This window comes from Thunnus albacares, chromosome 8 (assembly GCF_914725855.1).
Source record: "Thunnus albacares chromosome 8, fThuAlb1.1, whole genome shotgun sequence".
NCBI lineage: Eukaryota > Metazoa > Chordata > Actinopteri > Scombriformes > Scombridae > Thunnus > Thunnus albacares.
Window position 1 is genome coordinate 20,361,048 of NC_058113.1, and position 12,090 is coordinate 20,373,137.

Below are 12,090 nucleotides of genomic sequence, written 5' to 3' on the forward strand. Positions count from 1 at the left end.
AATATTAAACTTGCTGATTCAGTGGACAGTTTTAAACGATAATCTTTTTTAATATAGCCTATAACTTGCAACTGTCTGTTTTAATCTTTTATGATTTTCTCCATTTTCTATTTAATGACCGTGTAACTGTGTAAATACTAGGTTATAAATAGTAACACTCATCCTCTACTTTCCTTCTTGTGTATTTGTATGGTTTTAAACGTTTGTTTTGGTTTTGCTGTTGAATTATAAAGCACTTTCCTGTGCATGAAATGTGTTATATAAATAAAGTTCATTCATTCATCCATCAATAGTCATATTTGCATTGTTACTCATTCATACTGTATAGCATTAATTCAAATTATTGCTTGTGTATCTTTTTGGAACATTAACACTTATGTACTTGTGCACGCATGTTAGGGATTATATGATGTATATTACTACCCCTTTAGTTACAGAATAATTCAATGAATTAATTAATAAGATCTTGCATCACGTATAGGAAAATTACATTTCCAAATCGTATAAATTAAAAAAAAAAAAGCTTGCAACCTGTTTTTTCACTTTCACTTCATGCGATGAAAAGTTATAGCCTGAAGTTATGTTTTTTATTCTATGGCCTACAAGACATCGGCCATTATGCAGCCTGGGAAAAGTCCTCAGCCTCCCACCGGGGCTGGGTAACATTTGATATCATCGGATACAGGGGTGTGGTGGTGGAATAGGCTCAAATTATCCGGGTATGCAGCATTATTTTGGACTCAACGTGCAACCAAACGGGGGGAAACTACTATGAGCCCAAACAACTGTCCGCGAGCCCCGCTGCTGCTGCTGCTACCCGGAAATATTACAAGGGCCGGAAAGGACCAATGTTAAGGGAGCACACGTCACTCACTTTTACCCAAAAATATTATCACCGACCATCCAAATTTCCTCGGCCGTCGAGTTCTTTAGAGAAAGCTCCCTTGCCACACCGGCGCAAACGGTCATAATCAAATGGCAAGAAGGCGGCGGCGGTATCCGTCCGCGTTGATTTCTGGGGGGAACCGTGTAAGCTTTTACCCAGCTCAGCATCAGTGAAAATGGCTCTGACTAACGACTGGAAAACAGCACGCAGAAATGGACGCGGACGATAGCTAGCTAGGCGGTTAGAAGAAGGCGTGACAGGCCTCATCCATCTGCAACTGGATGCGTAGGTAAACATTTTCTCAATATACGCAGATGTATAAGCGAGCGTTAGCATCCTAACGGTGCATTGGATATTGTAGTTAGGAAGGATGGCTAACGTTAGCAACAGTGGTTATGTGGGTTTTCTAGATTGCGTGTGGCACCAAATGGCTAAACACGCCGAGCACAGTGTGAAATAGGATGCTAAGGGGGGAACCGTGAAGTTTTGCATGCAAGCGCGTCCAATGTTTTCCTTTTTTTTTACTCCAAATGTTAGCCAATACTATTACAGGCTGCCTCCTCAAGTGCATCCGTTGTTACTTGCGCCTGTAACGTACTGCTAATGTTTACATTGTGCAGCGAGTGTGATGCTGATGTTAATTGTAGCATTTCTGCCCTTCTTCACAGGATTTGCTGGTTTACATAAAAATGAGAGGCAGTCAAATATACGATAAATTATCTTCCTCATCTGCCAGGGGATCGTACTCCCCTGTAGGTTCATCGGATCAATTAGAGGAAACGGTAAGAATACAAGAGGTGAGAAAATCGACATTCAAAGTGAGTGATTCAAGTGTAGCCAGATTACCTTCAGCCTACAAGTACAACAATGGGAAATATTAATGTGATTAACAACTTATGCATTTCAATATTTTTCACTGTTTTTGAACACTTGGTAAAACGTTGAATTTATTTGCAATGTTGTCTTTTTTTCTTGTTCCCCTTTTCATCAAAGAGAAATAATTTCATCATTAAATTGTTTATGTTTGTGTCTTTGTTGTTGATGGTTGTAGATTAGATTTAATTAAATTTAGTAGTCATTGTACAGTGTAAGTGCCAGTACACCAAAATCCAGTTTAGTATCTAACCAGATAGTGCAAGTATGTGCAAGGTGTCATAGATTTAAACAAAACTGGATGATCTATAACCAATTAGAGTGTGAGCAATATGAATGGATGTAATGCCATATATTTTTCTATTATGTAGACTTATTTTCATTCTAAGAATGAAACAGTGATGGCTGTTTAATGTACCTAATAGCTGCATGCCATTGGGCCAATTTGTAATAAATAAATAAAAACAGAAATAAAAAAGTCAATGGTGCAATTTGGGTCAATTCTGGGGCTGGAGAATGTGAGCAAACAAGTTTTAAAAGAGGATTGAATGAAAATAATTAACATTTTTTTGCAGGACAGGTTGACCTGCATTTGAAAACATTTTGTAATGCTCTTTGATGTACATTTCCACACAATTAATAGTTTCATGCTGAAAAGGAAAACCTGGATAAGGGACTGACTGTCCCAATGATTTCTACCAATTTATGCATCAGAACTATTCGGTAAGACACCATGCCAAGCTCTCATAACAAGGTATGCAGAAATATGACTTCTCAACAAAGAATAACATCATAAATTGAGACAAAATCTCACTTGCGTTATCTGATATTCAATGAATTTTTTATCATCAGTCTGAGTCATTTTAGTTTCTTTCATCATGATGATGGATTGCATCCAAAATGTTGAAATCACTGAAGAACAGGTTACAGGAAGCTCTGTTCTCCAGTACATACCCTGAGGGTTAACACTGTCTAATAGTAAAACCCTAAAAGCAGCGAAAAGCATGTTTTCAAAGAATAACAGCCACACTGTGATAGGACCTATCTTTCATGGCTGAGTTCTTTTTTTATGACTGTGAGCAAGGTGGAAAATGCAGTGTTTACACTCTCAACTTCCTTGTGATAGTATTTGTCATATTTTGCAGAATAGCAGGGTGAGTACAAGTAAAATCCAAATAATCAGTTAAAATACACAAAACCTGCATTTAACCAAAAGTGATGCATTTGCTGTTTGATGTGTTTTTTCAGTCAACACGGTCACATCTATGTACTCTGTGGTATTGGTAGAGATAGATAGCCATTTATACTGTACATTTCAACTGCGAGGATGAAATACAGTATGAAATACATTACAGAACTACTACAGCATAAAAGGTTTAAGAGTAGGTTGGCCAGTGTATAATACTGTAATAAATTGTGTCTAAAGTAGGTCTATTAAATAAGCAACAACCTTTAACCCTTAAACAACCTCTGCCTCATTAAACCAGTAACTTATACCTTTGTAGCAGAGGTCTATGAACATCTAGATGTAAAGGCTTTTAAGAATGTAGAAAAGAACTTTTCTACATTATGTAGATCCATATTTACCTCCATAGTAACAAATGAATCTAATGTTAGTGAAAATGAGCATTCATTCACCGATTCTGGTTGTGCTGCAACCCAGCAGAACCACCTCATGGTAAGTTATTATAAAATGTGAAATGTTCCTTATAATTATTAACCTGATGAGGTGGCTAAAAAAATAGAAATGTATTGTTCAATTATTTATGTTTCTTCACTTGATGTAGACTCCAGTTAAACTATAAGTTATATTGTACAATGGTCACATACCTCACTTTAACTTGGGGGCTTTTGGCTTGTAGCTATCCATGTGCCATTGATAAATAAAAAATGATCACAGTATTAATAAACCTTTTGTAAGAGAAATTGTAGGATGAATAAGAAACTTAGTATCTGTTATTTTGATATCAAATCTAATGTATATCAAGAACAAAGAGTGGAACTAAAATTCAGTGTCAAACCTAGTGAGATGATGCTGAACTAAGCATCAAGTCATTGGTGGCTAAGTTTGTTTGAAATTCATTACAATTACATAGTCAATGATTGTTGCACATAATGTGGGCCATGGAGATACATTTCTATCTTGTTATGTTACAGTACTGACTTAAATGAATTCTGTTCATGTACATACAGATTTGCCTGAATGGATGGAGCAGCGTTTTATAGGGTCAGATGTTGCTTTTCAGAAAGGGACAGAAAGTAAAATTTGTTCAAAAGGATTTTCTTTCTTTCCTCTATGACCTTTATCCCTTTTTGACCTTTGTTTTTTCAGCTGTAGGAACTTCTTGGCTGAACGCAGATGAGGAATCTTGCTTAGATGAAGGAAAATGTCAATGCAGTAACTCTCAAAGGAAATTTTTGAAAATTAGTTGGAACTCCTCTATCTGTCAAAAAGACATCTTTACCCTTTGATCATAAAGTCATCTTCTCAGCTACCCCACTGCTTTTGGAAGTAAAGTGTGGGCAGTGGATGATCAAGAGGGAGTAACAACAGCTGAACTGTACAGTCTGGAGAGACGAACTTTAGAGTCAAGCTGACATTCAAGTAGTTCTGGAAGAAATAGTAGCATAACCTCACCCTTAGGGTAAAGTTTGTCTTTCACCAGTCAGTGGTGGGATCATTGTTGCCGCTCCTAGCGCTGGAGGTTTGGCTCTGCACCCCCATGTGCCAGTGAGTGGGAAATGTTCCAATTTGGAAAATACAATTTGGACATTATAGAGATGTTAAGTGGGCACCAGGCCCACCAGTTCAAAGGCCTTGGTTTAGATCGACAACTACAGCATCAACAGCAAGTGCAACTTCACCAGCATCAACTCCAGCAGCAGCAGCAGCAGCAGGCTGAGTCTTCTGGAGCTCTTCTGTCTGGACTTGGCTTGGGCCCCCTGCAGGGGTCTAGAGGTAACGCCTTTTCTGATTCTGCCTCCATTTTTGCCAAGATGAGTGCCCCTCCTCCCCCACCTTTACAACAACAGCCTTCCTCATCTCAGAGCTCTCGTTCAAAGTCAAGCAAGATGAGCAGCAGCAGCTCAAGCCATTCTTCAGGCTACCCACAGTTCCTGCGCTCTTTCCACCCGTCTGAGGCAGCACTAGCACAGGAGCAGTTACATCCAGGTGTAGGCCGCTTTGAGCACTTTACCGGGGGAAGTAGCAGTAGTGGGAGTGCTGGGGGATTAGGAGGATTAGTAACATCAGCACCTCCACCCCCTCCTCCTCTGCATCCCGGTCTCTCTGTCCCCCAAGCATCACCCGGCCCCCCCTCTTCCTCTCCTTCCCCTTCAACCTCTGTGGCCACCTCTAACAACCCTTCTAGCAGCAGTGCAGTCAGCTCATTGGGACACCAGTTGGTTGGGGCCCAGTCTGATGCACGGAGCCTTCACCAACAATTTAGTTGCATGTTAGCTGCTAATCAGTATTTCCTTTCTGGGGTGCCTGCTAATGCTAGTTTAGAGCAATTTCTTGTTCAACAGGGAACCCATAACCACTTAGGGATTGGTTTAAGTCAGACAGGTGGGGAGCCTAGTTCTAGTCTCGCTCCGCCTCCTGCTTTGCATTCTTCGCACTCACATGGCCACTCCACCCCCCAGCCACAGCAGGCCCCACAGCAGCCTCCCCAGCAGCAACAGCTTCCACCTCACACCCTGTCTCATCCTCATTCTCATTCCCATCCTCACCACCCGCTCCACCCAGGCTCTCAGCACTCATCATTGAGTGGCTTTGACTTACAGGGCATCCCTGTACTCTCATCAAATCAGATAGCTTCTCTGATGCAGCAGGAAGCAGGTTTACCCCTCCCCTTGCCACTTCATTTATCCTTGTCAAAGGATGATGGTAAAGGGGAAAGCAGTGGAGGTGGAAGTAGTACTGGTAGTAGCAGCAGCAGTAGAAGGAAGAAAGCTATGGCTGGTTATTTGCCACAGAGAAAATCTGATAGCACTAGTAATGGTGGCAGCAGCAGTCATGGCCACAACAGCCACAGTGGTAATCCTAGCGCTAGTAGTAATAGTGGAGGGCTTAGTCATGGTCAGCCCCCGGCTTTAATTGGGAGTGGGGTTGGTATGTCAAATATGGGTGGAGATCCATCATCCCTTCTTGCTTCATCATCTTCATCCTCATCAGTAGTTTCTTCCTCCTCCTCTGCTCCCTCTTCCACTGCTGCCTCAGTACTGGTTACTAATGATTCTCACCTTTCTAAATCTGATAACCAGAGCTCAATGCAACCCAACCCCACAGAGTCTGATACAGAGCACATTTATAGCTGTGGAGAGTGTGCCAAAAGCTTCCCTCACCTTTCAAGCCTTCGCAGGCATTTGCGCATGCATGAGCCAACCACAGCTGGTACTAGCAAAAGTGCTACTACTGGCCCAAATCCTGTACACATTAAAACTCAACCTGACCCAAGCCTTCCCCATTCGACCCAAGAAACTCCCCAACCCTCATCCAATTCTTGTCCTAGCCCAGACAAAATATTTCATTGCCCTGAGTGTGGCAAAGGCTTTAAGAAAAAAGGGCACCTCCTGCAACATGGTGTATTACACTCTTCAGCCCGCCCATATGGCTGCTCCACCTGCTCTCGGGCTTTTAATCGTAGAGAGTCACTGACACGCCATGAGAAGATACATGAGGAAAAGCCATTCAGATGTCCTGCCTGTGGTCGTGCCTTCCGTGAGAGCACCTCTCTACTCAACCATGCTGCCTCAGGCACCTGCGGCAAGCCAGGTAGGGGACCCAAACAACGGGGCAGCAAGACAGGAAATGATGGTGAGGACAGAGTCGGGGGAGGGGGTGGAGGAGGTAATGGAGGAGGGGGAACTTATCAAAGCAATAGAGGGGTAATTTATGGGAAAACTGAGGAAGAAGATGGTGTAATCATTGTGGGGGAAGGAGAACCAAAATCAGGTTTAGGATGTGATGGTCTGTTTCAGTCTGGAAGGGAAGGGAATTCAAATGACAGGGACAGAACAGATAGTAAATACCCCACTGACTACTCTCGGAATCGTTACACAGGCTACCATGATGATCACCGTTCTCAAGGTAACCCATCTCCATGCTACTCTGGTGCCTCTCCCTGTGGAAGTGGGATGGCGGGCCCAGCTCTGAGAAAGGCACCCTTGGCCCCGACACTGCATCCACACTCACAGAGCCACAACCAGCACCACCATCCGCAGCAACAGCCCCACCTGCCCCTATCTTCTCTACTGGATGACTCAGAGGATGATGTCACTAGCTCTGTCAATAATGCAATCTCTGCTATAACAGCAGCTAGCAACAGTGGAAATAGAGGGGATGATAGGGGAGACATCATAGGAGGTCTACTAGGTGGTCTTGGTTTAGGTCCTCTGGGCTCACCTTCATCAACATCTGGCTTGGATAAGAATTTCAGAGGTGGTGGGAACCAGGAGGCTATGAGCAGCAACCCACAGAATCCTGCTGCCAAGCCAAAACGTCCCCGCAAACCCAGAGCAAAGAAAGATCCAGCAGTTGGTGGACAGCCCCCCAAACGTAGGCAATACACTCCGAGAATGGGGCCCAGCGGTCTCCCACGCACTCACCTCTGCAGTGTCTGCGGTAAGGGATTTGCACGTCGCGAGACCCTACGCAGGCATGACCGCATCCATACTGGAGAAAAGCCTCATCACTGCACTGTTTGTGGAAAATATTTCAGAGAGGCTTTTCACCTAAGCAAGCATCAAACAGTCCACTCTGGGGCAAAGAATTACAAATGCAGTATCTGTGGGAAAGAGTTTGGTTACTCCCAGAGCCTTAGGAGGCACAGTAAACTCCACCAGAAAGGGGAGCTGGAAGAGGTGCCCACAACACCAGCTGCAGAGAACCTAAACAGCTTTAACCCAAACCCTCAATGTAGCGTGGCCCAAGACAGGAGCCAGAACCAAGCACCAAGCACCTCCTCCTATTACTCCTACCCTCAAGATGTCAAGCCTCAAGACACCAACCCTCAGCCACAACCCCCACCCCAGCCACATCCCCAGGCCCCACCTCCACCTCGACTTTACACCTGTGCTATATGTTGGAAGTCGTTCCGCCATCACTTCCACCTGACTGCCCATCACCAGACGGTTCATGAAGGAGGGGGTGAAAAGCTCTTCTGCTGTGAGGTATGTGGGAAGGCATTTGCTTACTCCAATAGCCTTACTCGACATAGGCAATCACAGCATGGGATGACCCGCACTGAGCCGTCTAACCCTCAAGAAGGCAGCAGCGGGTCTGGAGACAACAGAGGTGGGAGTGATGTTAATCAGTCAACGTCAGAGAGTGAGGCTGCCACCAATGCCCTGCTACAGATGGCTCCTTCCACAGAAGGCCATGGAGGGCAGAGTCTTAGCGTTGTCACTCATAGCCACCAGCAGCCACCCCCACAACCACCACCAGCTGGTTATTCTCCTCTCTTTTATGATGCTGCAGCAGCCCAAACTTCAGCATCTAATGCCCCAACTTATTCTCAGCCTCTGCCTCCAAACTCAACAATCATGCCCCCGCAGCACCCGCACTCCCCAGCCGGGGTGAAAGGAGAGCACATATATCCAGCTGGATCCCGTAGCCGCACGCTTCACACCACAGCCCCGTTCCAGCCCCTTACGGAACTGCCCTCCACTGAACATCATCATCTGCATCATCATCATCATCTCCTCTCCCACCATCATCCTCATCATCAGTCAGGTACCCAGTCCCACCAACACCTTGACTGCAGCATCCAGTTATCACATGATGACATGAGACGACACAAGAAGAAAAAAAAAAAGTCCGAGAGGAGAGATCGGAGGGAAAATAAATGGGAATCCCAAGATTTAGTCAGATTTGATGGAATCAGAAGGAAGAGAAAGATAAGTTGTACAATAAGAGGGCAGTTGAATAAAAAACAAGGCTCTCTTCGTTTGACAATTAGGCGGGGAGGAGGATCAGGTGGTGGTGGTTATAAGCTTGTCAACACTGGGGGAATGAAGGTGCAGATCCTGTCATCTCTAAAAGTTCCTGTGAAACGTTTTGGCTGTCCTATATGTCCCAATTCTGTGTTTTCCCGCAAAGCGGGACTGTTAGTCCACATGGCAGTGAAACACCCACAAAAAGCCTTGACCACTCCGGAGCGACTGAGGTGCAGTGTATGTGGGAAGCAGTCTCACCGGCCTTTGGCAGCCTTCATCCATCGGGCCTCCCATCGTGCCAGAGGGACTTTCTCCTGCCAACGCTGCTCCGCTCGCTTCTGGAATGCTACACTTCTCTACAGGCACAAGGTGTCCTGCCGCCGCAGGGCTAAAGGACTGCAGCGAGGTGATGCTAAGATGCTTACGCTTTCAAAGAGACCAGGAGAGAGACAGACCCGAGAGGGTCAGGGGGAGATGCCATTCCTACAGGGACCATACAGATACTGAGCATCCTGGTATCTCAAAAGAGTGGCATACAAGAGGGATATTTCTGTTCTAAATGGGAAGGTGAGAAAAAAAGGGACTTGAAAAGGCATCTATTGCCTTTAGGAGAATTTGCCTGGTGTCTGTGTTGACATCTACTCTGCTGACTATTAGAATGAGTGTGTTAACAACTACTGTAGAGCATCCTATAAAATATCACCAGAAATTCTTCCAGATTATATTGGAAGGTGTTTCAAAGACGTGACTGTTTCCATAGGATCACTAACCCCTTAAGTGCATTGACACTATGCTTGGCTGACACTGTGCAGTTACTAGACAAGTTTAGGTGAAATGACCTGCTAATGTATCTCTCCTCCCCATATCCTAACTAGAATCCCTGCTACACCTCTTGCTGTATGATAAACGTCTCTGCTGTGTATTTTGTCTTGTTGTTGTTCACTTAGAGGCTCTGAGGATTTTTTTAAATGTAAAGTGCATTTATTAGGAGTAGGGACATGGGGACAAAGACATTTGTTGATAGTTTGTCAGTGCATGTTTGTTCTCTGGTCAAGTTTTTTGCTGAGGTGATATCACTCCTACAGTATGTGATGGTTTATTCAGTATATCCCCAGAAGTTTGTAGTGTAAACTTGATTTGAAAGTTGCTCTATATTCCCTAGTGATTTAATCACGTATAGATAAAATGTCAAAGTTGCTGGTAATTAGTACAAGGATCCCTCTCCTGCCAAAATGAAGAAACTTACAAAAAGCCTTGCTTGTTATGTTCACTTTACTTCATTTATTTGAGATATTCCTAGCTTTTATACCAAGAGATTGAAAACAGGTTAAACAAGTGGACTGTAACACATGTTTATCTCATGTTATTTGTATGCTCTTTTTAGCAGTGATTATTTCTACAGTACTTCACGGTGTGTTTAAGTCAAGGACCTATCATAATAGAGGCAAATGTAATATTCCATGTATTTATGTGTGTAACCCAATCAGTCTTCATGCCAATATATTTAACTCCTTCTACCTTGTTTTTTCTTTTTTGCTGAGTTGCAATCATATTCTTACTGTCAAGCCTTTTTTTTTTTCTTCTGAAGAAAAATAAGTTTTGTCACTTTATTCACATGAAATGTTCATACCCCTTTCAAGCCTTGTTTTTTTTTCTTCTAAAGAAAAAATGATAGTTTTAGTAGATTTCTATCACATTATTTACTGAAAAGTCAGTAGTTGATTATATTTCAGCAATGAATAAACCTTAAGTGTAATCATTTGTTTTCCCTTTCATTTCTCGTTCAAAGTTACAAACTGCAATATCCAGAAGACGGTACAAACTGCTAGTTATTAAACATAGTTAAGATGTAACTGTTACCAAAGCCAGTATTGAAGTTACACAATTATATTTAGCTATATGTCCTATGTGAATTTGATATCACTGTGTGGATTAAATGGATTTTAAGGATGTAGTACCAATAAATTTCATTGAAATTCTTAGGCCTGCCCAAGTTATTGGTCAGATTACCCTAGGTTAATTGTTTTCAATCATTAATATTTATACTATATATTTACTATACTTGAAATAAATGGCTCTGTAAAGCATCTCACTCCTATTCCAGCTCCACAAGATGGCAGTAAACAACTCATTTATACTGTACTTATGCCCTGGTGTGGAGGAGTGTGACAGTCACATGGATTTTACACTGATAGGGGGGTGGACTAGTGTGCCTGAGTGTTGTATGACTGTGTGTCTGTTTGCTCTTGACTGAAAAATTAATAACACAAAGTAAACAAAATGCTTGTGGCATCACTCAGTAACCATGACCAGTTGAGTTTAACTACGTTTAAATGAAAAGTAACAGTACAGAAATTAATGTGGTTGTGGAATTCGACAAAGTTTGTGATGCATGCAAGTGATGTGGACATGTTTAAATTACTTTAAAGCAACAAGAGTGCGTGTTTTGATTCAGATTGATGGTAATGTTAAGTTTTGCCTGTAAACCTGAAAAATGATGATTCATGCCTACTGTACTCTCAAGTGGGGTGAACAATGGTTGCAATTTTAGGGCCCCACAGCTGGAGATGACATCAAAATTTCCAGTTGGATTATTTTATTGAAAAAACAGGGCAGTAATTGAACCTCTACTTAGTGTTGACAACACAAATAGTTTAATTGAACACGTCCAGTACATTATATTCATACAGATTATAAATTGTACACTAAGGTAACTTGAGTCTGTTAACTATTTACTTTTGCATGTCCATGACTGGGGAAGAAAAAACAAAGGTGAATTCCTGCAGCGCGCAATGTTTTGCATGTGCTCTGCAACTGTACTGTAAGAGCAGACAGTCCTCGCGCTTTTTGTGTTTCGAACTGGTCTCACGCGGCAGTGGCATGCACGGGGAATCCGAGCGGGCGGGTTTATTCGACCTAATTCTGTCCAATAGGCGCTCGTCGTGGGCGGGGCGTGATGTTCCAGAAGCCAATCCGAACCAGAGCCGCGAGCGGACAGGCATCGTCTCCGCGTGCCTGATACACGTGAGGTGGAACAGCTATTGTACGCCGGGAGGCAACGTGCTGAAGCGTTCCTCTCGCCTGAAAAAACGGCGCACTCACGTTTTCTGTGGATTACAAGGAAACTGGAAAAGCCATGCTGCACTACCTGATTATTACAGAAAGACAAACTATGCTCTAATAGAGATGGGCAACGTTTTAAACCAGTAATCTCGTGCCAGACTAAATGAGTTATTTGTGATGACAGGGCCCACTTGAAAGGGAAAAAAAGACATTTTTCTTTCTGTTATACTCAAGTTAATAACAAATTCACGTTTATGTCCGCAGTATAAACAAACCAGAAAAAAGTCAGTTTGTACCTGTCAGACAGAACAACAAACACCCTTCTCTCC

At 43.0% G+C, this 12,090-nt stretch overlaps 1 protein-coding gene across 5 annotated transcripts; it reads left to right on the forward strand.

Annotated features, from left to right (window-relative positions):
- Nucleotides 1-630: 630 nt before the first annotated feature.
- On the forward strand, nucleotides 631-9,264 carry si:dkeyp-69b9.6 (zinc finger protein 865). Of its 5 annotated transcripts, XM_044359778.1 has the most exons (4): nucleotides 634-1,175; nucleotides 1,555-1,668; nucleotides 4,092-6,536; nucleotides 6,825-9,264. In XM_044359778.1, exons 3-4 carry the CDS (start codon nucleotides 4,502-4,504, stop codon nucleotides 9,203-9,205), a joined length of 4,416 nt encoding a protein of 1,471 aa, XP_044215713.1. In that variant the 5' UTR covers nucleotides 634-1,175; nucleotides 1,555-1,668; nucleotides 4,092-4,501; the 3' UTR covers nucleotides 9,206-9,264. The 5 variants fall into 5 exon arrangements, with proteins under 5 accessions (XP_044215711.1, XP_044215709.1, XP_044215712.1 ...); XM_044359776.1 differs by having other exon boundaries at nucleotides 631-1,175; nucleotides 1,555-1,683; nucleotides 4,092-9,264; XM_044359774.1 differs by having other exon boundaries at nucleotides 631-1,175; nucleotides 4,092-9,264.
- Nucleotides 9,265-12,090: the final 2,826 nt, after the last annotated feature.